This window comes from Chaetodon trifascialis, chromosome 12, assembly GCF_039877785.1.
Source record: "Chaetodon trifascialis isolate fChaTrf1 chromosome 12, fChaTrf1.hap1, whole genome shotgun sequence".
Lineage (NCBI taxonomy): Eukaryota > Metazoa > Chordata > Actinopteri > Chaetodontiformes > Chaetodontidae > Chaetodon > Chaetodon trifascialis.
Genome location: NC_092067.1, coordinates 7,015,260 through 7,042,304, shown reverse-complemented (window position 1 = coordinate 7,042,304; position 27,045 = coordinate 7,015,260). Strand labels below are relative to the sequence as shown.

Genomic DNA, 27,045 nt, shown 5'->3' with positions numbered 1-27,045 from the left:
GCAAATCCACCTGCCTCACAAGCACAGGACAACGTTCAGCATTTATAAATGCCACCTGATGGAAAGAGGTTTAAAACAGCAAACAGCAGAGAATCTTGTTTGGAAGATGGACTGAGCACAGGCTGCGTCACTACGTCACTATTTTTACCATAAACAGTAACAAAGAAAGAAGATTGCCTCTGTATCTCAATGATAAGGCCAACTACTTACAGATTTTCTAAACTACTGTTTTGGCAGCATCTCTGATTTTCTAAAAACATACAGCACCACTGCATATCGTGTGAACAAAAGCCAGTGCTGATGGGCAATGATACGAGCAGTCTATAGAAGTCAGCGGTCTCGGTTTGACCCAGTACACAAAATGATGTGCAGGCAGTCTGTGGCTGGAGGTAAAACACACAGGTGCTCCCAGGGAAGCAATGAGAGGAGCTGGTGTTTGTAAAATAGAATCTGTTGCTAAGTTACAGGAGTACTGAGCACAGTTTTCTGAACTCACAGGGGAATGCGTCAGCAGTGGTTTCTCAAACGTACTCTGGTTTGCCCTGCATCCATGTTTGGTTCAAAAAGGATCTCTAACACAGCAGCATCCTCTGTCACACTCCTCAACCTCTAGGTGCTCACTGCTCACATATGAAAATATGATTAAACAAAACAAACAGCAGTGAACGTATATATTAGAACCCTATGACAGGGGATGGGGAAAAGAGGTGAACCCTACGATGTGAAATCTGATGTTTAGATTCTCATTTAGAGAGTTTTCCCATGGGGGCGCTTCTTTCTCATCGCTCAAGAACATAGGCCTTCCTGCAGGGGAGGAAAGTGGTTAAATGTCTGTCCACAGGGGCTGAGTCTCACGGGGAAATTAAAAGCATGTCTAGAAGCAGGTCAGGACCAGGAGGGATGGGTTTATGAAGGCAGGTAAACGAAGGAGAGACATCTGTTTTGAGTTTCCACACATTATGGGCACCAGGTGGTTCAATTGGACAAGCAGAAAACCCTGTTACCCCTGGAATCCTGCCAACTGCGACGGGTCTGCTTACATGCCCTCCTCCGTGAGTTTGGAGGGGGGTGGGGGGGACGAAGCAGGGCCTTTTCAACCAAACAGTCCCAGGAAACAAACTCAGGAAGTAACCCAGGAGTTTAAAGTTCCTTCAACACACATGTTTGCATTTCCACCGTATCTCAAGATTAGGCAAGTCAAACCAGTGACAGGTCAGACTGGAGATCATTGTTGTACTAAACAGAGTAATTGTGCTGTTCTCCATAACTTTCTGCTGTGATAGAGGTTGGAAAGGAGTTGTGCAGAGTTGGCACCAGAGAGGCAAACAGTTGAGAGAGGATGTATAGAGGGTTTTTCTTGACCATACAAAACTGTTCTGCTTATGGTTCTCTCACTTGGCAATTTTATTGCAATAATTGGAAGGAAGGAGGGGATTGAAATGGTCATTTAAAGGGGAACTCCATTAATTTTGTCTGTCTATAGGTCTTGGGGAGTACATACTTCATTAAAAAAAAAAGCTGCATAAAGCCTTTTGTGGTTCCTCCTCTCTGCTTGAGGCTAGCAGCTCGAGACTACATTAATTGCTTCACACACCCAAATCTACAAATTAACTGCCAGCCATCAACTTGCATTGTGGGTAATGTAGGGGCTGGGTTTTCACAAGTACGAGGAATGTGTGGTAAATGAAGATATCCCTGCTTCAGCCACATCCATTTTTTCCTTTATTTAACTGTGCAATGCTAATTTGGTGGAGTGCTCTGAAATGTCAACATTATTATTTCCAAGTTCCTAACATTGATGCCATCACCAACCAGTTCAGTCCACCCCCTGCTGTTATCTGCTGTTCCCACGCTTTGAATAACACTGTTTGCACTTGATCGAACAAACCACACCACAGTAAGTGTTCACCATACTTTGTGTCAACGCACCCTGAAGGTGAATCTTGTCACCTTTTTTTTTTTAATCTTTAACGATGGTGACCGTGTCAGATCTAACGATCACAGTGGCAGAAACTCATGCCGTGTTTTGGTCGGGTGACTGGCAAGACTCCAAGCATGAGCCCGATCGATCACAGCACGTCTTATTTCATGATCACAAGGAGTGCAGATGTCATGGGGGAAGCGAGTGAAGCAGCTGTCAATCAAACTGACAGAAGTGTTGTGTGTATGATGCTGGTGGTTTGTGTACCGAAAAGGAAATGAAAGACAAAACGTCTGGATGCGCTAGAGCATTAAAAGCAAATACGAGGCGGCGTAAACTTTGGCCCATTCAGTCATTATTTCTACATCTACTGGGAAGCATCCGGGTAACAATTACAGGAACGAGTTTCACATATAGTCAGTTTATTTCCATTGGCCACAATGCTGGTAATTCATCAGCCATGACAAAACTGTCTTAAAATGGGGCTAATGTGGTGTAGTCTAATCCAGGCCTGACGGAGAAATGTGTGACATGACTGGACGGATGTTTGCTGGATCACTGATGATCAGAGAAAGGAATAACTTAGGAATGAAGGTTTGAACAAACAAGTTTGGGACACATCTTACACTGAGGCTGACGTGACTGTGGTGTATTTTGTGTGTGTGTGTGTGTGTGTGTGTGTGTGTGTGTGTGTGTGTGTGTGTGTGTGTGTGTGTGTGTGTGTGTGTGTGTGTGTGTGTGTGTGTGCGCGTGGGGGGGGGGGGTAGTATCACTTGGGCATTGCCATCCCTGGGAATTTGGGCAAAGGTGAGGACACTGCAGCTGAGAGCCTCCCTCATATCTTAAAAAAAGGCCTCCATGATGAACCGTAACGTTAAGTGACGTGAATCATATGTCTGCCACTATAACGGTGACTGGACAGGCTTTTGGGCCACAGTAAGAGAAAAGTGAGACTGAAAATAATGTTTCCTCTTTACATTTTCTGCAGACTTTTGCTAGTGTACCCAATGAAGGGCTGTCCCTGTGACAGCTCAGAAATGTATCACCGAAAAAAAAAAGAAAAAAAAAACACCTGTATCAATGCTGAAAATGAAAGTGAAACTTCACCCAAGCTCTGCATGGATGTGATTTCCGGCACAACTGTTCAGGCTTATGAAACATAACATTAGGAAAGGAAAAAAGGTTGACTGACATTGCATCTCAAAAGGCTTTAGGGAAACGCAGCATATTCCAAGGAGGCAACGCATAAGAAACAACATTATCTTGGGATCTTGCATAAACAGCAGTGGTCTGACTGAGAGACGAGCTGGGTCCTATGTAAACAGGGGAGAACAGATATGCTAAAAACAACAGCATGGTGAGGAAAGAACAACAAATACAGCAGCTCGTTCCCACACACTCACATCAACACATCAAATGACAATGTGGCCTTCGCAGAAAATACAAATAGATGGAGGGTCACATGCCATTCACACAAAAAAAACTAAACTATCAGCCTGATTTGTGCTTACATAACCAAACATTGGATTCCCAAAAGAAACAAAAGGATGAAAAAAGTGATATCTGACATCCTCTCCGGTGTTCAACACAGTCTATGCACTCTGATGATGACTAAATAAGTACTTGTGACTATGCATGGGGTTTTTTTAATGGTGTGTGACAATGTCCTCCTTTTTAAAGTTGGATACACTACTGATGGCCCTGATCTCATATTGGACATTGTCTAATTTGTGGAGCATGCTGTCCTTAGTTAAAATGGCTCATGTACAAGCCTCTTTAAGGCTTCCAAAGTAGACTTATGTACTATTTATTTATACAATGTGGCCAAAACTTGGCCTGAACGTTACATCCATAGACATTATTCTGCTGCTGTCACAGCCTCCACTCTTCCGGGTGGGCTCTAACTAAATCTTGGAGCCTGGTTGCAGGGATTTACTCCCATTCAGTAACAAGAGCATAACCCCCAATGTCCACCGGACACGGCTGCATTGCATTTCAGCTCCATCATGGCTGACAGAGGTTTTCCATCGCCACTCCAGCTATGGAAGGAATGCCACGGTCCTCCTGCTAATGGACAGATTTATTTAACAGAAATAAAATAAAAACAAGAAGGCGCGCTGTGTTCTCAAATTATCTGTTATGAAAGGGATCCCAAATGAGCTAGAAGTGTGTGTTTAATAATGATAGTAATAATTCAATACAATAATACTGAAAATGTGGCTCCTGAAAGACACTGATGAAGACACTTTGCTTCTGATAAGGCTTGGCTTGCAGTCTGCACTCCAATTCGCTTTGTGCATGGGGCCATGTTAAACAGGAAGGTCTTCCCCAAACTGTTGCAACATATTTGGAAGTGCACAGTTGTCTAAAATATCATTGTATACTGTAGCATTAAGGGGCCTGGCCCAAACCATGAAAAACAGTCCCACCAAAAGCACAACCAAACACATGGACGAGCGTCTCCACATATCTTTTGCTGTAGAGTGTTTCAAAATTCAAGGATAGGCCCCCTCTCAGTGAAACCATCTCATTTCAAGGAGGTGTTTAGATGCAAAAGACATTTACGACAGGCAACCATCTCCAGAGTCATTCTTTATAAAAGCACTCTGCAAGAGCTCTGTTGTTGGAGAAAATGTTTATGGCCTGATAAAAACAGTTAACTAAGTGAATAGCCAAAACAATGAGGTGGGAGAGAGGAGCTGCAGAGCTGCAAGTTAGAACACACACACACACACACACACACACTGCACAGAGCACAGTTTGGGGTTAATAACACTGAGTCGTAGAACTCAGCAGACGATGCAGTTTAGTGTACCTCTAAATAATGGTGGGAAATTAAATCCATTTGTGGGAGCACCTTTATTGCAGACAAAACTCCACCAGCACTGGAGAAATGTCTTTTAAAGTAATGTTGATGTTGTAAAAATGCTACCTGAGGTATTTTGGATTTCATGTGGAACACATAGGCTCAGCAGCACATTAAAACAATATCCCCCTGAAACAATCGACTGTAAGCTTATTACAAGTCCAGATGAAGCAAAACAAACAACCCATGCAGTCTTTCCAAAGCTACGAGCAAACACCTTTTTCTTATATGACACATATCCATGGTTAGAAATGAGCTTTATGGCCGACATTAAGAGGTTGAGAGCAGGATTTATAATAGCTGCATATCTAAGCTGCTGCTTAAAGACAATATGAATAAACCCATTCAAAAATAACACATGAAACCCCAAATGTCAGATAAACATCCTCTGCATTCTAATGTGTTCCAAAAAAGACCATTACGTGGAAGAATCTGTGACAGGAACACAATAATAAACAATAAACAGTCACATAATCCATGGCGACAGGAAACCACTGTGTACTTTAACAATTAGTACGCAGCCCTAATGAACTAAGAGCTAGATCATGTGGCTACAGTGACACATTTGTTGCTGAGACGTGTGTCATGACGCATTATGAATCACAACGAGATGTAACAGCAGAACGAGATGTAACAGAACTGATAAAAGGCATGAAAATGAAGACTAGGTACAATATTCTGACTTTTGGTGGACATACTACAAACTGATGAACTGCTTCCAAATTACAGTCCAAATAAAAGCCTGTAAGAGCCTCTGCTTCACCTGCATCTCAGCATCCGTCTAACGTTCTCTATGTATCTCCTTCTTCTCACACTGTCTGTCATGTTCAACAAATAAGACTAAGATTTGGCGAGACAGAGGAAACTTCAACTCACTCCAGCTGTAGCTTGCCTGGATGCATTCGTGCTAAACCTATAGCTGTCTGCAGCCTGAGGAGCAACAAGGCAGCTGATACAGTTTCCCTGGCAACCAGCCACTACATCCCATAGCAAACTCTTTGTATACCAATCACAAGCTCGATTTGTCAATTAAGTTATTTAACGGCTGTTGAAGAAGCAGCCTGCAGCCATGTGAGACCTTAAGGACAGAAAACAGCATCACGTAGTTGTTTCGTCTTTTCTCTTCTTGGCTTGAGTTCCCTTTAATGCTGCTTTTCCCAAAACCTTTACTCAAGACTTTCTAAGACCAGATATGGCTCTTCCAAGCATCACTTCTGCCCTAATATCCTCCAAATGCCCCTCTATTCAGCCCAGGTGCCTCTTCAGTGAACCCAAATGCCTCTCTGCTCAGCCAAAGTGCAGTTGGCCTCTGGTTGAAACTTTGAGCCTCATGTGTTTCAGCTGATCTAGGGTCAGACCACAGAAGTGAGGCAGAAGTGTTTAAACTTGTTTTGAATGGCCACACTCCTCGTGGCTTCATCCCACTGCCTCCCCGCTCTCTCACCAAGGATTGGATTTTGTGCACCTTTGTAATGTTAAACGGATAATTCACACACTTTGGGACAGTCTCACCTTGCACACAAAAAAGTGGCCGCAGTAGTTGTGTGAAGAGCTGACCTGCATGAGGTGCTGGTGCCCCTCAGAGAGTGTGTGCATACCACAGCTGTGGGGAACTTTTCCAGCCACATCACTGCACTGCCATATAGATCTGATAGTATAGTGAAGGCTAATGATTAACATACTGCTTGTTCTCCTGTTTGACAACGAGATAAAAAGAGATCAGCAGCAGGAAGCCGTGGTGGAAATGCCCATGTTCTGCTGTGCGTTATTACGCACAGTGTAGGCGTGGGATCCCGGCTCTCTGCGCTCATTATTCTAAAACTTTAGAAACAAAACACATTCCTCTACATACCTGTTTCCACAGAAAGCTGTCCATGCCGTTTAACATCCAAGAAACAGCCACGTGGATGGCGGAAAGAATAACTCCAGTGATGACTGCGGCGCGCATCCTGACGGGCAGCAGAGTGTAGATGACATGGATGAAGAACACGGTCCACCAGATCCCCTCTGAGGCACTTCTGGGCTGCACGAGCAGCACTCCGATCACCTGGATAACCAGCACCACCAGGATGACCACATAGCACACAATCCACATATGGTCCTGGTGAAAGCCGTTCCTGTTGCAGATCACCATAAGTATGAGTGTGAGGAAGATTGCCACGGAAAATACCACCACGTAAGTTACGGTCGGCCTCGTCGTCCCACCGGAGCAGTGGAAGCCCAGCATGACCGTGAAGACCAGCACCAGCACTGCCATTAGCATAGTCAAACTGCTCTGGTTGAGACGGAAAAAGTAGCGCTGGTAGAGGCGCTCCAGCTTTTCCGATTGGAATTTCTTTGATTTGAAAATGTGCATGACGCTGGTGCAGCACGCCACGAAAGAAAAGTGAACTTCGGGCATGACCTCCTCCTCCTCGGTCTTCGACTTGGCTCGCTGCTCATCCAGACCCAGCTCCACGGACTTGGGTCTCACCTCGCCGTCTGGACGTTTCGGGGACGCGCGCTTGTTGTCTCGGTTCTCCTCGCCATGGTCCTGCCAAGCCGACCTGGACCTGAAGCTGACCCTGCTGACGGTCGTGGAGGCTCGTCCGGGCTGCCGGTGTTCCAGATCATCCTCTTCCCGCCACCGACTGTTGGTCCGGGTGAGCTTCTTGCGCGGGGATCTGGCCGAGTATGGGCACCCGTTGGCCACGGACTCAGACTCGCCCCAAGCTGATCTGTGCTCAGTCCCTCCCCTCAGCCCGGGTGCACCGACGCCGGGTGGGCTGACACTGTTTGATCTGGACATAGCGGAGGACGGGACGAAACAAGAGAAATGTGCCTGAACAAACAACCACTGCGGGAAAAGTTTTGTTCTGATGAAACTTAATGTCAGGAAACTAATTAGTCTCAAAGATGAGGCGCATTAAATGTCTGTCGTAAGTTGAATTTCTCATAGTTGGTCACTAATGAAACAGCCTGAGCGCTTTAAATCTAAAAAGTACAAACTGTCAGTGGGTTAATCTCCAACTTTTAGAGGCAAACATTCATTCTAAACTCTTTAAAAACGGAGATGGAGTTACCCAAAGCAATAACCAGGAGTGGTGAAAAGCTGTGGGAATAAAAACAATTGAACATGCGCAAAAGTCACAGGGGAGCCAGTTCCGCCACGAGAGGAGGGAACATTAGAGCCAGGTGGATTTGGCACTACATCATTGGGCCCAATTAACTGCCATCCATGGAGAGGTTGCACGGCAGCGCGCGCTGTAGATGAAGTAAAACCATTACACAACTCAGATAGTCCCCAGAGATCATAGCGCAACACCATCAATTACGCTGTGAACCCGTTATATCTGCGGACATGTTTCCCGTCTTCGTGTAAACGGTTTGTTGACAGAAGAGACGGAGGTGGAGGGAAATAAAAAGGTGGATCCCATGTTGGCGGCTTTTTTTTTTTTTTTTTTTTGGTCCCGTCAAGTCTTGATGCACCTGTATTGAACACACATTGCAGCCTGGACGGCGGTGGGAGCCTCACGTTTGGCCAAAAAGCATCATCACGATCCTCGCACACCACCACGCTGATCGGAGCGGAGGAGAAAACTCAGCCGCTCCTCCTCCTCTTCCTCCTCTGGCAGCCACACAAACCAGCTTCTTGGTCCATGGTATAGCCTATGTCACCGGGCGGTCAATTTATCCCTAACCTCTGCGAGGAATCGATGTCCAACAGCTGTCCATCACTGCTAAAATCCCCAGAGAGACGCTCTTGGTTTGATGTGCAGCCAGACTCCGCGCACAGCGAATCCGCGGCCGTACAGCGGCAGCATGTCAGGAAGTGTCTACCCGGTGCCAAAGTGCGCTCCCGCAGCCTCGGACAATCTGCTCCGTGTCTGTTTGGAGCGTGGCATCATAACATATTTACCGCTGATTGCTGCTTCAATGGCCATTCAACCAAGTGTGCTTCCTGCGGCCCGCCTCTCCGCCGCGCTTTCATTGGAAATGAAAGGGGATGAGTCACGCTCTGACGCGCTTTCATTGGAGGACAGGCTGGTCAATCTGCGGCAGAGGCTGTGCGACCCCCGGGCGCTTTCGATGAATGGGCGGATCTGTTCTCACAGCTGGATAGCCCTCACACCCACACCCACACCCACACCCACACACACACACACACACACACACACACACACACACACACACACACACACACACACACACACACACACACACACACACACACACAAAGTGGGTTGAATCTTCTGCCAGAGAACCCCCTTCTCAAACTGGGGTTCAACAACAAAATGGTACTCTCCTCTTTCAAAAGAACTTGGTAAGATAATATTTTCTGTCTGTATAATAACTTGATACCCCAGATCTCCTAAGATGAAGGGATGATGCTGTTGCACTTTCACTTTTCGGTGGGCATTTTCTGCAAAGAACTTTTATAGACTTACTTGTATTTTATTGTTTTTGTTGCAGGTTTGTTGTTTAGTTTACATAAGTTTGATTCTCATCTTTTGTTCCTATCTCTATCCTGCTAGTTTGAGTTTGTCCTTCATGAGTTTAATCAATTTAATTAAAGAAATCAAATTATAATTTGGGGATGTCAAACATGAACGGGTTTGTGGCTTCTTAAATGGAAACATTTTGTGCTTTTCTCTGTTTTAGACCATTGTCAACTAAATACATTTTGGTTTTGGACTGTTGTTTGGGCAAAACAAGCAAACTGAAGATGTTATCTAATGCTCTGGCAACTTGTGATGGGGGGTTTTTCACACTTCTTTTGATATTTTAGTCACCAAATGATTCATCAGTGAATCGAAAAAAACAATTGACTATGAAAATGAGTGTTACTTGAGGCCTTTGGCACCCTCGCTTGCCTACATATGGTGTGATTTGGCCTGTCTGATCTGGACATATCAGACCTTGTCATGAAAGAAGGGGGAAACAAACATGTGGTAACTCCTGACCTGACTAAGTTGGATGATTCAGTTGAGTGTTTCAGTTCCACCTTGAACACTGTCCTGGGTGGCAGCCAGTGGTCATTCACCATACATACAGGGAAGCAGCACTTGTCTCATCTAAGGTGACATTGTGTGCTAATGAATGTAAATTGGAGGCATGTGACAAGGAGCCTCATGTGTTTTCTGGGACCGGCTCACCTCCAGCTGAATTCCCTTTGCCCCTTTAGGAATTCATCAAGGGTGAAACTCTGTTAAGCGAGAGAACAGGAGCTTCCATTCAGCACTGTCCTCGTCAAAAAAGAATGGGCACTCAGATATAAATCATCTCGATTCAAGTTGTGCAACTGTGTTTTCTTTCTTGTCTTATGACTGCTTGTTTGCTTGCTCCCTGTTGCTGTTTCTCATTGCTCTCTCACACACACAACCCCAGCGCAAATTACTGTTGCATAACACAAGGAAATAGAGATCTAACACTCACTCCAAAATGTATTAATGTGAAAAATCCAGTTCATTCAGGCAATCTGACCACTCTCCTCTGTTACCTGTACTTCATTCTTTTTAATGCCAGTGTAGCTTTACTACATTTCAGAGAAAATTACTGTTCCTTTCACAATTGTTTGACAGCTGACATGGAAGTAACTTTACACTTACATCACATACCCAAAAGCATGTGGACACCAAACCCAAACCTCTACTGCATTCACACAAGAGGTCAGACGCTGATGTTGGGTGATGAGGTCTGGTGTTCCAGCCCATCCCACAGAAGTTGGATGGTGTTGAATTCAGAGCTCTGTGCAGACCAGTCAAGTTCTTCCACACCAAACTGGGACAGTCATTTCTTTATGGACCTGGTTTTGTGCAAGGGGGCACTGTCATGTTGATACAGGAGAGGCTGGAAGACCACCATTGTCTAAAATATCCTAGTATGGAGCATAAAGAGTTCCCTTTATTGGAACTGAAGGGTCGGGCCCAAACCTTCAAGCTAAGAGTGCACAAATGCATAAAGTGTGCTGTCCGCACACTTTTGGCCATATAGTGCTTTGTACATTACAATTTTACATACAAAATGCGCAATCAACCTATAAAAATGGTATATTGTCATACATGAAACAACCAAACCAAACCAAGCAAATCAAATTAGCTCGACCAATCAACAATGTGATATACAGACATACAGAGAATCACACTCAGAGGTGAGGGAGACGAGATCGTGCTGAGCAGAAATCTACATAAATGTTCTCCGTCTAATGTGGGATATGTGTGTGTTTCCTGCATGTACCTGATGTTTCACAATAATTCAGATCACACACATGTAATGTGGGCTTGTTCCAAGCTAAAATGCTTTCACCTGTGAAACTGTGAAAACTTCTAAAGCAAATGAAAACTGGGCAGCTGAAGACAATGGTCCCTGTTGATTTGACACAGAACGCTACTGCCATCATCTGAATGTTAGATGAACTTGTTTAGCAACAATTTATCACACACACACACGCACAAACAAATCTAATCTCATCAGAGTCCTCTATTTCAATTTTCACCCAAAGCTGCTTAATGTGTGGATGATATGATCCTCTTTTGCTTTCATATTTCTGATTTTGAAAGTGCAAACTAAGAAACAAAGCCCAAAAGGCAGAGAAGAAAGTCAATATTTAATATAGCTGTATGTTTTTTCCTCTGGCTCCGACAGTTGAATGTTTGAGCTTCACTGTGCAGAATGATGAATGTGCAGGGTTTAACACTAGAAAGCTGTTTTCACATTCATCTGCTGAAAGTAGAAAGTTTCTCTGTGCTCACTGAAAAACCCATTTGAAATTGATTTATGACATCACAAAGAGTGTGGAAGCCAATCCTGGTCCAGTGTTTAACGTACACATGTGCGATGTGGAAACTTGAAGCCTCCAAAGCACAAACACTGAGAACGGACTTTTCAGTGAAGAAGGAGACGTCTCCTGTGGAGTAGTTCAGCTTTGAAATGACACATAATGGCATAATCATAGATTCAGGATCTTTAAATGAGAGAGAAGGAGCAGAAGTAAATTTAAGGATTTTAACAAGTATTTTTTTTAGGAAAAACCATAACAGAAACACATTATTAGTCAAAAAATATATCTTAAAACGTGTTTGAAGAGGGGCATTAAGGGTATACATGAATATGATCATCTCATCATCAGAACCAGAAATCTACCCAGGATACACGCAGTCGAGGACAGGTTTCAGACTGGTTCCAGACCTCAGAATCACAGCTGACATGTTGATCTGTTTGCAATCCACTGACAAACATCACATCTCAGGCATTGTGACATCTTGCAGAAAAAAACCCTTTCAGTGTTCCATTGTTTTGTAAATCATGACAAATGTGTGCTGGCGGTGCCTTATGAACAGCATAACAACTGCACGAACCATTTAGTGACATCTGAAATAGCATCAGGCATCCCAGACATTCACAACATGTGTGATTTGTGTGATGAATTAAGTGAGGATGCAGAGCAAGAGAGAGACAAATCCTGTAACACCGTATCATTAGACCAAGACCTGACAAAGGGGAATAATCCCCTCACTGAGGGCTGTCTGCAGGGATGTGTGATGAGACACAGGAGGAAGATTCCGTCTGCATCAGTGCAGTTTTATTCTCTCTGTCATAAAAAGGAGAAAATGACGAGCACTGCAGTGTTGTGACTCATCCTGGTGGAAAACGACCTTTACAGTCACTCTGGGGATTGTGCAATCAAACAGACGCACGCGCGCACACAGTCACACATATTGTCACTGACATTGTGCATGCTGTATATGCAATAGGTGGAACTCACAGCCAGCCAGCCATATATCTTAGATATTTTGTTTGAATTTGCTATTTGAAGCAGTATTCAGATTGAAACAGTCACAGTTTGACAGTCCCATTCTTTGGACAGCTGCGTAAGGAATATTGGGCTGTCATTTGTGATGGGTTGGGGAACAGTGCGGTGAACAGTATTTTTCTGTTACTGACTGAAATGTGTCCATTCCTAAGCCTGAAAGAGTAATTTACATGGTTAACCTGTGACGTTGTGCAACATGTACTGTGGCTCTGAAGGAGTAAATAAGTCTCAAATTCAGTAAATATTTTAAGTAGATGCCAATTTTGATGCCTTCACAAACTGGGGTTGCAGAGTTTGAAACATGTGGACATTTATCATGGAGGGTTTGATAAAAAGACACAATCAAGTTGCAGTATGAGACAAACAGGATTCAGCTGATTTAAAATAAATAAATCTGTCCCCAGACTTTATGGAGGTGCAATACTAAATGGTGGTGATCTCTGGATTATTATAATGCTATTTTTACTTTTTGCTGCTTAGTCTATTTCCTGTTCTATTTTGAAGGTTACTCTCCTCTTGTGTCTTGTTTTACTTCCTGCCTTTGTGTGTTTTCCCACCTTTATGCTTTTTGATTAGTTTCACCTGTCCCTCATTAGCCTTTCCTCCCTCTAGTGTTCTTAAGTCTGTTTTTCTCTCAGTCCTTGCCAGTTCGTCTGAGTAACGGTCAAACAGTCAAGCCCTGATTTCCCACCGATTTTGGACCTTTGTTTTGTTTTTCCTGGACATTGCCTGTTTTTGGACTTTTGGATTCTTGCCTGCTCCCTGTTGGATTTGTTTCCCTGTTTGGACTCCCTCTGGTCTTTACCCTTGCTTGTCCCACCATATTGTCTTTGTGTTTTTGCTGTTTCTGTAATGAATCATTTGAACTGCACCAGTTCCGCCTCCATCGTCTGCATTTGCCTCCCACCCCTTGTTTCTCTGTACCTTACACGCAAGTGTGAAGTGGCCAGTCATGAACTCAGCAGACGCTGGATCTGATGAACTTTATGACCTGATTGCTGACCTGCTATGGTTAAGCATTTTGGAAGAAAGCATCTTGTGAGGAACACAGAGAGATGACTGTCTTTGGCACAAGAGAAAATGTCCTCCAAACCTTGGTTAAGGACTTCCATGCCTGGGTGGGTTTCTTAATACTCCTGCTTCCCAACCAGTTAGCCTCCAGCCAGCATCGAGGTTGGTCAGCAATAGATCTGATTTCCAGGCTTCACTCCAGCCTGCCAACAGTCAGCATTCACTCTGGTGTGCCATGAAGCAGCGTGCATTCCTTCTTGCTAGCATCCATGCTGCTAACCTCCAGTCAGTCAGAATCCAGTCTGGTAACCTTCAGAAAGCCAATGAGCACTACAGTCAATTAGGCTCTGGTTTAAGAGTCTGCAGCCTTCCTGTCCTGAGCTAACCATCAGCCAGACTCTCTCGAGGAGGCTCAGCTCCAGCTCCTGAGTCAGCTGGGCTCCTCATACTCACCGCTGTCCAGTGGCCTGAGGTCTCTGGTTCTGCCTCTGCACAGACCCCAGGCCACCCACCTGAGGTCTCTGGCTCTGCCTCAGACGTTTATAGCTCCACCCCTGTCCAGCCCTCCTTTGTTCAGGTTCAAGGCCACTTGCCCCTGAGTCCCTCCTCCTGACACCCTCCACCCACCAGGCACAGCTTGGACTTTTTGGACTTGTGGTTCCCTGTACCCTGCTTGCACAACAAAAACAAAACAAAAATGTTCCAAGAACTAATGTATACATGTACAAAAAGTTGAGACTGTTGAGATTGGCAGGGCAAAATTACTCAAAGATTCTCGAGACTTGTAAATGAGCACAGGACGAGACCAAAAAGAAACTCCAACCAGTTACGTCACAGCTCCGTCACCAAAACAACCACCACATCCTGCACTGATGAGGTATGTTTCAGCTACGTCCTTGTCGGGATGCATCAGGACACATTACTGTTACATTACAAAAGATATGTGATTGTATGCGTCCAGGCCTCCTCAGCAAGCGGTTCAATGATCGGATCACCACGCGTCTCGGTGGTCGCTTACACTTGTAGTGCTGTCCACATGAGATCAGATCACCCAAGTACTATGTTAATGCCAGGTGTGAACAGGGTCATACGGTCACCAATTGTACCATCCTTGTCAGGAGGCATGAGAGGAAACCTCTGCAGAATTAATGTTTTACATAAGCTTGAAGTTTTTTTTCTGCTTCACTTCTGAACATCACTTGATCTTTTTATGGTTTTCTGTTTACTTTTTTTTCTGTCTTTAACTATATACTGTATTCTATTAATTATAATTACAAAAACACATGTGCTTTGTATTGTAATAAACCCTTAGAATTAAACAAACTGAGCAATATTTGAATACTTTGTTTGGTGTGTGTGTATATTGTATGAGTACAGTACATACATGCAGTTGTGTGTGTGTGTGTGTGTGATACTCTTTACCACCATTCGATCAGGCTGACAATGACAGAATCAGTTGCTATTGTTGTTGTTATCAACTGATTGGCTCTTCAGCTGCTCCTGAGCCTGCCAACTATTTGTACTTAGGGCCTATAGATGCTCCCATCAGAAGCCAGAGATACGACGTTAACAGCGGCACACAGATGAAAGGCACGGCCATTCTGGGAAGTGCGTGTCCTTACCTACTACATGCATCAAATCCATTTTCATTAGAGTCTGGGCACGTAGCAGTGTGCCTATTAAGACACTTGGGAGTTTGTATTTAGCTGGTGGAACCTTCCAGCACTGCTAAATTGTACAACAATGTTCCCACCTACATGGTGCATGAGTCAGCGACACACATTTAATGCATACATAGAAATAAGTGCACTAACACTCACAGGAATTATCAATCCTCCAATGACTGTCTACATGTATTATTGCAAATAAGTGTGTGTATATATAACAAAAAAAATAGTGAATATGCTTCCCATGTTATAGGTTTATTGTAAATATATACTCATTATTCATACCTGTACAAAGTCGGCTGGCCCCATGCAAAAACATTAGTATCAAAACTTTATTCATTAGAACCAGGTCTGGAGTAACATATGCCATGCTTTTGTATTTTTTCTTTTTTAAGTTCGGTTGTAACATACATCATCATTCCAGACATCCAGATCTCCTCTTTCATGCAGTTTTACAATGAGCTGCACTTCTGCCCCTGCAAGACATTTCCAACATGTACCCCAGAATGTTGGGATACCATTTATGGAGAGGAGGGGAGAAAGTGCACAAAGGCTAGATTTGACATTACAGCCACCAGCTGCTCACTTTGCTACAGATAAAGTAGAGTAAGACAGGTTTATGATCGTGACAGCAGGCAGGACAACATAAACGTAACATAATTTGGACAGTAGTGTTGACACTACGCTGATGGATGGCAGCTGCTGAGAGCACATTTGAAAGAACACGACAGGGTTGGTTGGTTCACCCAGTTTACAAAAAAACTTCTTACTTACCTCTCGTACAAATTTGGACATGCAGAGGTTTTTGAGACATCCATGCCTGCGATTTCTGCCTCCACCTGAATACAATGCATGAGAGGAATGTTGTTTGTGGGGCTCCAGTGTACTGGGATCGAGGCAGAAATATCACAGATGAGATTGGGAGATCTTAAAGGTAAGATAAAACTAAAACTATCCAAGTGGCTTGACACCACCAGATATGCCTGAACATACTGCGTGTTCTTTGTAATTTGGGTGACCAGACGGTTTGAAGAGTAACTTAAGCTGAATATCTTGTTTTTGCTGACCTCAAGTGGTTGAAGTTCTCACTTTGCTGCAGGGCTGCAAACATGTACTCAGCTAGAAGAGATCAATGAAAGGATGCTTTTCAGCCAAGTGTTAAGTTACTCTTTGACAGAGCGGCTGCAACTGAGCCCAACAAAATATCAAGCTGTCAGCATTATAACTCCAAATGTAACATTGTCCAAAAGTGAGCAAACATCATGGAATCTGCATCAGATATGACCATTGCAAAGGAAAGCTTCTGTCATCAGTCAAAGAAAAGGTGGAACTAGTCTGACTCAGTTCTCTCTCTAGATTGCATGTTATTAGAGTTACCTCATTGAAAAGGCATGACTACAAGCTCACTGAATTCAGTACCAAGTCTATTCACTTCCTTCTAAAGTACTATTCCCACATTGTCACTCAGGAATAGTATTTCAGCTGACATGGCTCTATATAAATTAATGACACCAGTTTTATCTACCAAACGATAATGACATCACTGTGTACTGTAAAAGTCCATAAAGTTGAAAAAAAAACAACAACAACATATGTTTGGGCTACAATGCAGTTTTGTTTGTTATATATTGAAGCTTATTTAATCAGAAAACACTGTTGCTACTGTATGTTGTGCTATCTGCTTATTTTTTTGCTTGTCCTATAACTTAAGTCATGTCTTAATTGTTCTTTTGTAATAAAACGTTTTCAACATTGCATTTATAAGCCACACTGACCTCCTTAATTAATTACAGCTGGGATGAAGACCAGGAGCTTAATAAAGCATGAATGACAGTGTGCATGTTTTAATTTATATGGTTTACAAAGTGTCACTTTAATGGATCTAAAAATGCTAAAATGAGTTACTTTCAATGGTTGAAAGAAAGAATACAATCACATGAGGAGAGGATGTGGATGGGTGTGGGATGGAAAACCATACTGGCTACTTACTAATGTTCAAACCAGATAAACATCAAAGAATGAGGAAATGGAAAGACACAACTCACAATCACTGGGAAAGCTGGGAAAGTAAAGCTGTTAAAGAGTCAACATAATCAATGTCAGACCACTAAGGACGCAAATGAGTCCAAACTACATCCAAGCAAACACCGAACACGCAGCGGCTAGCACAAAACAGATAGAAAACCATGCAAACGCAGAATGAAAAAGGTTTATTGAACTAAATCAGGAATGTAATCAAACTTCTGACTGAAATGAATGAAAGAAAAAAAAAATCTGACACAGTTTGTACCAACTTACACACTGTAGATGCAAAACCTACAGACAACCTAGTTTCAGTACTACTCTTCACGTGATACTTCCTACGTCGTGGTAAAGCAAAACTGCTTCTTAAAGAGACGAGCCATGGGGAGGTGGGAAACCTACTGGGGGTTTTCTATGGTGACAGTTAAAAAGAGGTTTTTGATTCTTTCAGTGCGTTGTTCAGTTCAGTGCTTTGCTGTGACCGAGCTCTGCTCACTGCTCAGACAGCAGCTCAACTGTATCCACGTCGAAGTACAGTTTCTCTACAGCTGCAGGCTCTCTGACTAAACACAGGCAAATGTAGTTTCTTCATAAATAAAAATAACCAAAAAAAAACAAAAACAGTTCTTTCATAATTAGTGAGCACCGATACAACCCAACAACAGGTGGAGAAAATAAAGTTGCTTGATAAATTGAGCTTCTGCCAGGTCGGTCCTGGCAGTCTGAAAACTGGCTGGGCTTGGCATTTCTTTAAGCAGACATGGTTTTGTTCCTCTTCCATTAGACATATTGGTTTCTTTTCCTGGATCAGATCTGTCTCAATGCTGTTGGGCTCACTCCACTTTGCTGTAGTCCTCTACGTGGCCCAGCACCTTCTTCCTCTGTCGGATCATGTGGAAGTAAAGCTGGGGGAAGACTGAGGGGAGGCAGAGGAGGGTCAGTGCGTCACCTATAGACTGAACAACAACAGCATCAACACGGCCACCGCAGCACACTTTCTTTTCATTGGTGGAGTCACTCTTAGTTTTTACTTTTACGTTGTTTCCTTGTTTACCTTGCAACCCACTGTTAGGAAATATTGTGCCTATATAGTGGAATTCAGAGAAAGACCCATGGGGAAGGGGGAGGGTTAAGGAGCCATCAAAGTTGCAGGTGCATGCTTTCTGCTGCTTTTCCGTGTCTTATGCTGTCTTTTTCATAATGTTACGGCTGGATTGCGACTGAAGTGTTAAGTAATGAATTTATCAGGGGAAAAACAGTATTTCCTTTATGATTATCGGTTTTATTTCTGTCTCTTATGTCTATCAATGCCCTGTTATACCCATATATTATGTTACTGACAGAGGCTGCCTGTTGGTGCACACCTGTAAACTTGGTGGAAAATAAAACCTTATGAGCTTTGTAAAGGCAGAATTGATGGCTGAGCTGCTGAACTGAATTACAATAGACAGCGCCGGTGGACCTAATTAGTCTTAAACGTCTGTAGAAACACCCTGTATTCACCAAAGGAAAAAAATGGATGTCTTCTTGCAATTACGACTTTCATATCTCATAATTATGAGAGAAACATTACTTACTAATTACATGATAGATACCTTTTTGGAAAGGGTCAGAATTTGAGCACACACAGTTGGTGCATAAGTAGCTACAGTAGCTACAGCTAATGTCTGCAAAGTCAGAGCATTTAGGATGAATAAACAGACAACACTGCAGAGGTCAAATTCCTGTGAATCACACAAGGGATAAATGTCCTTGGTGTTCAGACTCAGTACAGCTTGAGGCTAATAATAATACGTGATATGTGGCAGTTATAATTACAAGGACACGTCTCCATATTTTTTCCTCCGGTAAATGCAGTGAAATTCTGTACATCTGTGATTCTTACTGAAAGCACAATATTGTTGCTCCTTGTTTGTCGGTAGAAAATGTTGACTTACTGGGAATGTAGGAGATCATGACGAGGAGGAGGAAGGAGTAGTAATCGAAGGAGAAGTTGTACTTGTTGGGGAGAGTAACAGAGTACAGGCCTGTCTTCTGCACGTATGGCAGCGCTGCATAGATAGTCAGAAGCTCCCCGGTCACTCCCATGGGATACAGCACGATGAAGAAGGTGTACCTGCAGCAGAGGGGGTTGTGAAGGACAGGGCAGAGGAGGGAGACAATGAATCCTGCATCTTCATCATTCATTGTCTCTGCAACATGATGGTGTATAAAGAGAAAAGAACACCGCTGCAAACGATGAAAAAAAAGGCCGTTCATCCATAGTTTGGACGTGGTTTGAAGAGTAGGAGGAATGGGAGGAATGTTTGAGAATGTGCTGAGGCTCTGTCACAAGTAATTCAAGCAGGCAATGATTCTAATAAATAAATCATTACCCTTCAAAGAAAAGCCAGCCGCGGAAGTACGCGTAAACACCAGAACTATGCATTTAGTAAAGACGTGGAGCCCAACTGCTGGCTGAGACACATTAAAAGGAAACTTTAGTATTTTTCAACATGGACCCTATTTTCCCACGTTTTTGTGTCTAAGTGACTAATGGAGACAACAATTTTTGAAACTGGTCCAGCATTGAGCAAGACAGCTGCCGCCGGCAGCCACAAAATGGGCTGCAGCGTAATCCTTCCAGGCAATTGCACACCGTCAACATACACGACTGAAAGTGTTTGTTTTTGCCACAGACGGGCTCGGATTGTGTCTGACAACGTTATGGAAAGGACCCTACACAGAAATAACACATCTGTCTTTGCCTAAAGGCTGCACTCACAGTATTAAATCCCAAACTGTTCTGCAGCTGAGCTGAGAGTGGAGCGATCAGCTGACACAAATTAAGCACCATCACATACAGTACAACATCCCAAACTCTGAATATAGTGGGATAAAAATATTAGCCCGTACCATGAGCTGCTTGACCAGAAAACTTCACTGCCTCTGCATGCTTCTAAATGTTTAATCATCAAACTGTTGAGGGATCAGGTCTTTTGAGCAGAAGGAGAAGGCAAACTCCTTTTCTTCTACAGAGAGAATCAACATCAAGTGAGAGAGAAAAAAACGTCCACCCCGCGACCGTCTTCTCTGACTCCTCCCGGAATTTTTCACGGATGCACGACCGATTCTTTCTGCCTCTCAGGGCGCAACTCAAACTGAAAGTCAAATACCAATGAGGCAACAGCATCATTTGCTACCTCGCAACAAAGACGGCGGGGAGGGAAACTGTTTCCTTATTTGAAGATGCAGTGAAATCCCATGGGGCCGACGTAGATTTTTATGGTGGAAACAGCACAAGGTTTGACTTCTTGAATGTTCTGATTTGATCTGAACCAGAGAAACTGCAAATGCTCACATTTAAGAACAGGTGAATGTTTGTATTTTTGCTATATAAACTGCAGTTTCTGAACTACAGAGCATAAACACATGCAAAAATCTTCTAAAATCTTTTAGAAAGTGAAACGACCGGCTCAAGAACATCACTGATTAATGTTGACTTCACATCTACATGAGAATTTTGTAAAATATAATACAATATGGAGGTGAAAGGATCAGATAGATGGACATAAAAAAATAATCAGCAGCTACTTTGCTAAAAGACTGAGAATTTTAATCATTTTGCAAGCAAAAAATGTCAGACAATTGCTGGTTTCAACTTCTCAAATCTGAGAATTTGCTGCTTTTCTTTGTCGAGTTTCATTCTACACTGAGTGTCTCCAGACAAAACAAAGTGATTTGAAGATGTTACCTTGGGCTCAAGAACATTCCCAAGGGCATTTTTTCTCTACTGCCATTTCACAGACTTTTAAACAGGCATTGTCACAACTACCAACTCATTTTTTCTTTCAGTTTTCAGCACTGAGGCTTGACCCCGCTCTTATCAAATGACTTTACTTACAACTGTTCATCCCATTTTGTTCAGCAGGTAGACTTAGATAACAGTGTCTCCTGCTCAGACACCGCCCTCAGGTTGATTTTCCTACCTTGCCCATTTGATGAGGTATGGCAGGTGATTGAGCAGGCTGAAGGTGTAGAAAGAGTAGCGGATAATCTCTGTGACGGTCCAGGCTGTGACGAACAGCAGCACGCTGTCCTCACTCTGCACCTGCAGAAACACACAGCGAGGATGACGGAGAGGAGGACAGAGGGACGGATGGGCTTGCATCATGCTGTGGTAGTTACTCTGCTGGAGGCTAAGCTAAGACTTCTCATTGCAGAACCATGCTGTTTGTTGCAGATGTTCAGAGATCAGATCACACTGCAGGCAGATGGTCACTATCCTCAGATATTAGGTTAACACTGATGCAGAAATGGTGTTAAAAAGAAAAGCACACTTCTTATCACTCCTAAAGACAGAGCAGCTTGTGAAAAATGTCAGTACAGGATCACACAATAGACCGACAGAAAAACGGCACTGAAAGCATAAAATACATATTCACAACACTAAAAGTCAACAGATTCATTCCTGCAAACCTACAGCAAGACCGTCTGACGTACTTACACATGTACTCCTCTTTGATCTATTAACAGGGCAGACAGTACATCAACCGGTCACTCTGTGTCTACATTTACATTTACCAAGTCCACTACACAGACTGTTTCACATGTGCAAGTTAGAACACAGAGGGAAGCTCATCTTACCTCCCTGACGCTGTGTGTGACAGCCCAGGTGAGGAAGACCCGGGACAAGACCTGGAATCCGGTCAGGACCACAGAGGACGGTACGATTCCTGGAATAGGAGACAAAAGACTTTTTTATTGGGGTGGGTATCAGAGGAGAGATGCATGCCTACTAATTACTAATGTCGCCATTTACAGGGGATGAGTTGGTTTCCTGGGTCTGATTTTTTGAATGCTGTTTTCTTGTGCTTGAAGAAAAGAGCTTGCATGGACCACTGCAGTTAAATGTCCCTTTTTAAATGATTACATGTTACATTTGATGGAAAATTGGTCAGAAAAGCAATGCTCGTGTGCTTGGCTGGGGAAAAGAACAGCATCTGTCCAAAATATTTTATTTATGACTAAATAAGCTGGACAAGCAGATAGCAAAAAGGATTGGAGACTGTGGGAGCTGTCAAACCCACAGAAAGCAGACTGAAATGAATGTTGATGCAGTGTCTTCAACTTACCAGTAGAGCAGAACCTAGAGCTGTCTGTGTGTGTGTGTGTGTGTGTGTGTGTGTGTGTGTGTGTGTGTGTGTGTGTGTGTGTGTGTGTGTGTGTGTGTGTGTGTTTGGTTGGAGTGGACGGCAGCTGCAGGGAGTCTAGGTAATCTTCCATTAATCCTAGATAATGAAGGATGGACTGTGAACCGCGGTGAGGCGGCCAGGCGAGAGCCGCTCTCTCTTCACACATTATCACCATGCCAGCCAACAGCTTCTCCGCTCTCTCTTTGGCAAACACTTCAAATATGGAAAGCTTCTGTTTGCCTAAGCATGTTTGCATGAGATACAAATGCAATCCGAGCAGCCATAACTACAATGAGAGCGGCCAAAATGATCATTTAATGTATTGCCATCTGACCTGTCACAATGAGTTGAGTCATTTACATAAGTCTTGTTGTATGTATGTCTCAAATGTCTTAAAAGGACTTTTGACCATCAATAATTCACATTTCAGATACAGCTGGGTGACAAATCAAAGGAGAACCTCTCAGTAAGGTGTTGTGTCAGCATAATGCTTCAGAGCAGCTTCAGTGCTCTCTGGTTTGGAGTCTTCTGTGGAAGTGTGCTGGAGGGTGAGCACCATATTCCCTGCTTTGATAATTTAATGATGGTGGTGAGGAACAAAATCTAAGGCCTTAATACTCCAAAACAGATGCAGAGCATTCTGTTTAGACTACAGTGGGTTCACACGTGGAGTCCAAACTCTCATTTGTTTTGGGCTGAGTGTCGACTACAGCACACAGAAATGTCCCACAGGTGTTTCGGCTCTGATGAGTGGAAAGGCCACAGCGTGCCATTCACATCATTTTAATAAGAATCAAAGCACTCGGTGAGTGTGTATGGAAGCATGAGCTCCAGCCTTTTTTCTTTACATTATCACCACCATCACATTAACTCCAGCTCACACATCTTCACTTAAAATTGTGACTAGTGGAGGTATTCCTTCATTTGAGCTGTGAATACTCACATCTAAAATGCAGATATGCGTCACATCATCAAAACTTCAGGGTAGATATTTTTAAATGATTGGTTTCAAACAGCCTAATGTCACAAGCACTGACAGAAAATCATTATAGCCAAAATATAATTACTGATATTTTAAATGAACATTTTGAGAGAAACAGCGCCAACAAATGGTTAAATGGCTTGTGACACTCTTTCCTAAGTGCAGTGAGAGCAGTGAGGGTGGAGGCTGAAGAGAGACTCACCTACAGCACAGTGCAGTATCTGTCAAAGGAGGAGATAACAAAACAGATTTTTAACATTTTTAATATTAGCATTATCATCGATTCTGCATTAATTTTCACAAAGCACACCCAAAAACACACTGTTAAGGTAGAACCAAAGTGTCTGTCAGGTTCAGTCTGTGCACAGATTATTTATGAATGGTTAAACAAAACTTCTATATGTCCCTTATCACTAAGCTACAGTGCATCTGGACAGGATCACTGACACAGCACATGCTGCTTAGCCTTTGTACTATACACATGTGTGTAGGGTTTGTATGTGTATGTATGAGCGCTCTTCAGGCATCTGAGGAACTAGACAATTCTCTTTGACCTCATTTTAAAAAAAGTAGAGGACTTCGCTGTAATATTCAGCCACTGGCTTTTTAATAGTTTGAAATCTTATAAAAACTCATCAGAAAATCAAAGTATTTCTGGGGTTCTGTGTCTTTAAGAGCCAGGCGTGTTAGGTGACCATGCTGATATGATATAGAGAGCATACCAAAGAGCGTATAGATAAGCGGCCTGTGTGTGCCACGGCACATCCTGACCTGAAATCATTAACAGTGCTGTAACATCATTAAATGAAATGGATTAATCAAAATTATACATCCCTGATATCTGCATACGTAAACTGGATGTTGTGCACTGATAAGAGCAGGAACAGTCATCTTTGAAATATTTAAGTGTTTCATTTTGAGCCCTTTGTGCTCATCTCACCTCCAGAATAGCTACAGTCTGAAAGAACTTCAGGGGCTTCTCTATGGAGTAGTACAGGCCGTGGTAGCTTCCTCTGGCCAGGTAAGCTCTGACCAGGCCCACAGCTATCACCAGCCACCTGGAGAGCAGAGGGAGGACAAACATCACAGTACCGTCGCTGCAAAAACCAGATCCAGCAGATGATCGCATTATGGCAACAGAAACCTGTGTTAGGCTTGTGTGTAGTTTCTGTTTTGAATGGAGGATTCTGGAGTGGAGAGATTCAACAATACATTTTGAGCACAGGAAAACTTCACCTGAAATTCAATTAGTTTAGCTACAGATAAAAAAATTAACAACATACTGTTTTAAACCTGCGCTACTGCAAATGAAGGTCAGGAATACATTAAAACATGTGCTGCGTTTACTGTCTGCAAGCAACTTATTCATTCAGCTGCATATCTGCAGACATACACAGTGCATAAATGTGGACATATGTTTAATAACCAAATACTGGACAATTATACTGATCACAGATCACTGACATACAGTATCTTTTAGGTAGGCAACTTTTAAGGATGGAGAGCGGCCTGATAAAGGCTTCAGGACATGCAATCAAAAAAATCAGTCTATTAATGCAGCGTAATGCATTACACCGTGCAGAATCAGCTCGTTCTCATCAACGCAGAGGTCAGAGGTCAGAGCTTGTGGAGGCAGCCACTAGCTGTCAGACTGCTGCTGGAGAAGGGCTGAGCGGGGCGGAGGTTTCAGTTCACACTTTGAGGTGAAGAATGTGAGCTGTATCTATTCGGCCTCAATCTCAGTCAGCGGCAGTGATGAATATCAATATGAGGGCGAGCTGGGCAGAAAGTAAGCAGGCCTGCTCAGCTGCTGCGGCAGGATCTGCATGCAGATGCTGCATCTGAACAGCGAAAGCGTCGGTGCACAACACCACAACGTATGCTCAATACAAAGCAATCACTGTATGTCCCGTTGACACTGAGATACACACAATGTGACCTAACTGGTTGGAACAGCGAGCAAACAACACCCACCATTCTATTGTGCAACAGTCTGAAAACCACTGTCGTAACACACACAGATTTTCCAGACTCTGGGCTGGGCAGTGAGGTCAGAAAATGGGTGTCTGGGGTATATCATGCCTGCTTTAACACAAATCCAACTGGAAAACAGATTTCTAGATGCCTCTTGGTCGTGCAAGTAATCTCTGTATGAAGTTCTATCTAAAAACCACCAGAGTTAAATGTCATTACTCATGCTGGGTGATTTATAGAGTTGTGAGTCCTCCACAGACACTCCAGTTAAAAAGGGACAATTTGATCATTATGTTAGTGAGAAAAGAAAGAACTCTATCCTTACTTGTCATACTGCAACCTAGTCTCTGCGAGCACGCTTTCAACACCTCTATATAAAATTGTCCTTCAAAACTTTTCCAGGAAAATAGCTACCCATTGAAATCCTCGCACCCTGTCTGCTCTCTGCTATTCATTTCAGAAACCTCTTTGGATACAAATGTTTTCCAATATTTTTATGCACAAAACACAATTCTGTCCTGTGCACTTCAGTCATGACAATGCTTCATGCAAACCACCACTAAACAACACTGACTTGCAGACAATGCACCATCTGTCCTCATATTTCTGCATCGTATGCAGCGGCGACCCCGTCACTCACAGTCCATGTGCACGCGAGGGGGGCAGTCTGTCGCTCGTCTGGCGTTAATCTGTATAAACCGTTGGACGTTGAGGGAGCAAACTCAAAGTTATTACACTGCACAACATGCTAGCACAACATGCTAGCATAAGAAGAACTATACATTCAACCTGCGGATTAATGATGCAGAAATAGTGGTGTAACATTACAAAGAGGAAAGCTTGCTTACAGCATTCTGCCTCGCTGAACAGAGCATACACGGACACACAGAGACACACACACGCTCCATCACAGCAGCATTAGCACGAGGAAACACGCTACATACCCCGCTGTCATAACAACGTTGTAAATGACCAAGTAGGCCGTGGCGAGGGCACCGGGCCCCTTCTTTTTCTTCGGGGCCACATCGCTTTGGGCCGCCTTGCTGGTCCCTGGAGCAGCTGCCGACATGACTGCAACCGTCAATGGTCTTTAGACCTGGACGACACGGCAGCTGTCAGGTTCACCGAGTCAGGAAACGAACAGGGGCCAGACCAGGAAGTGTCCTGAAGCGAGAAAACTAATTCCTCTGTACTTCCGCCTTCGCTTTGAAGAGACCTTAGTCGCATATCGCCTTCAGAGTTGGTGCGACATTCTTTCGGTGTGCGACTGTATTTAATCATTTATGATAATTATTTAGATGATTTATTTTCCTCGAAATAAATCTAACTTATCTGTCCCTCCGGCATCCGCAAACGTGAGTGGTACTAATAGAGCTTGAATTATCTTGAACTGAGGTTGGAATCTTTGTCAATTCCTCTGATTGCATGACACTCTTTGATAGGAGCGCCCCCTACTGGGCGTCTCAGACTCCCTGACCACATACATGCTAAAAACAAATGCTTTAACAGCATCTGTAACTCCAGACCCCTAGGAGCCCCATACTGAACCGAAATAAAAAGGGTCTTAAAGCGAATTCTTCATTTGTACCCAATTTCCTGTGTCAGATTTTATTTTGCTCTTGCTTTTGATAGTTTT

At 43.4% G+C, this 27,045-nt stretch overlaps 2 protein-coding genes across 2 annotated transcripts in view; both read right to left on the bottom strand.

Annotated features, from left to right (window-relative positions):
• The window catches only part of adcy5 (adenylate cyclase 5), an 83,363-nt gene extending 74,713 nt beyond the window's left edge, over positions 1-8,650 (bottom strand). The window contains exon 1 of the mRNA XM_070975767.1: positions 6,640-8,650. Within this exon, the coding sequence (XP_070831868.1) occupies positions 6,640-7,575 (936 nt within the window). The 5' untranslated portion in view covers positions 7,576-8,650. The remainder of the gene's footprint in view (positions 1-6,639) is intronic.
• An 8,802-nt stretch (positions 8,651-17,452) lies between these two features.
• On the bottom strand, positions 17,453-26,598 carry hacd2 (3-hydroxyacyl-CoA dehydratase 2). The gene is made up of 7 exons (XM_070976411.1): positions 26,354-26,598; positions 24,376-24,493; positions 23,638-23,656; positions 21,906-21,994; positions 21,248-21,369; positions 19,217-19,395; positions 17,453-18,195 (listed from the first exon to the last, which is right to left on the bottom strand). The coding sequence occupies exons 1-7, from the start codon at positions 26,476-26,478 to the stop codon at positions 18,113-18,115; spliced, it is 735 nt and encodes a 244-aa protein (XP_070832512.1). The 5' UTR covers positions 26,479-26,598; the 3' UTR covers positions 17,453-18,112.
• Between the last annotated feature and the right edge of the window lie 447 nt (positions 26,599-27,045).

What these genes read in the sequence shown, in the direction of transcription:
- hacd2 (XM_070976411.1), bottom strand. Translation starts at nt 26,478, where the DNA reads ATGTCGGCAGCTGCTCCAGGGACCAGCAAGGCGGCCCAAAGCGATGTG. An exon ending in TCACACACAGCGTCAGGGAG is followed by an intron (nt 21,370 to 21,905) that starts GTAAGATGAGCT and finishes GTGTTTCTGCAG; the next exon opens with GTGCAGAGTGAGGACAGCGT. An exon ending in TACCTCATCAAATGGGCAAG is followed by an intron (nt 19,396 to 21,247) that starts GTAGGAAAATCA and finishes CCTCTGCTGCAG; the next exon opens with GTACACCTTCTTCATCGTGC.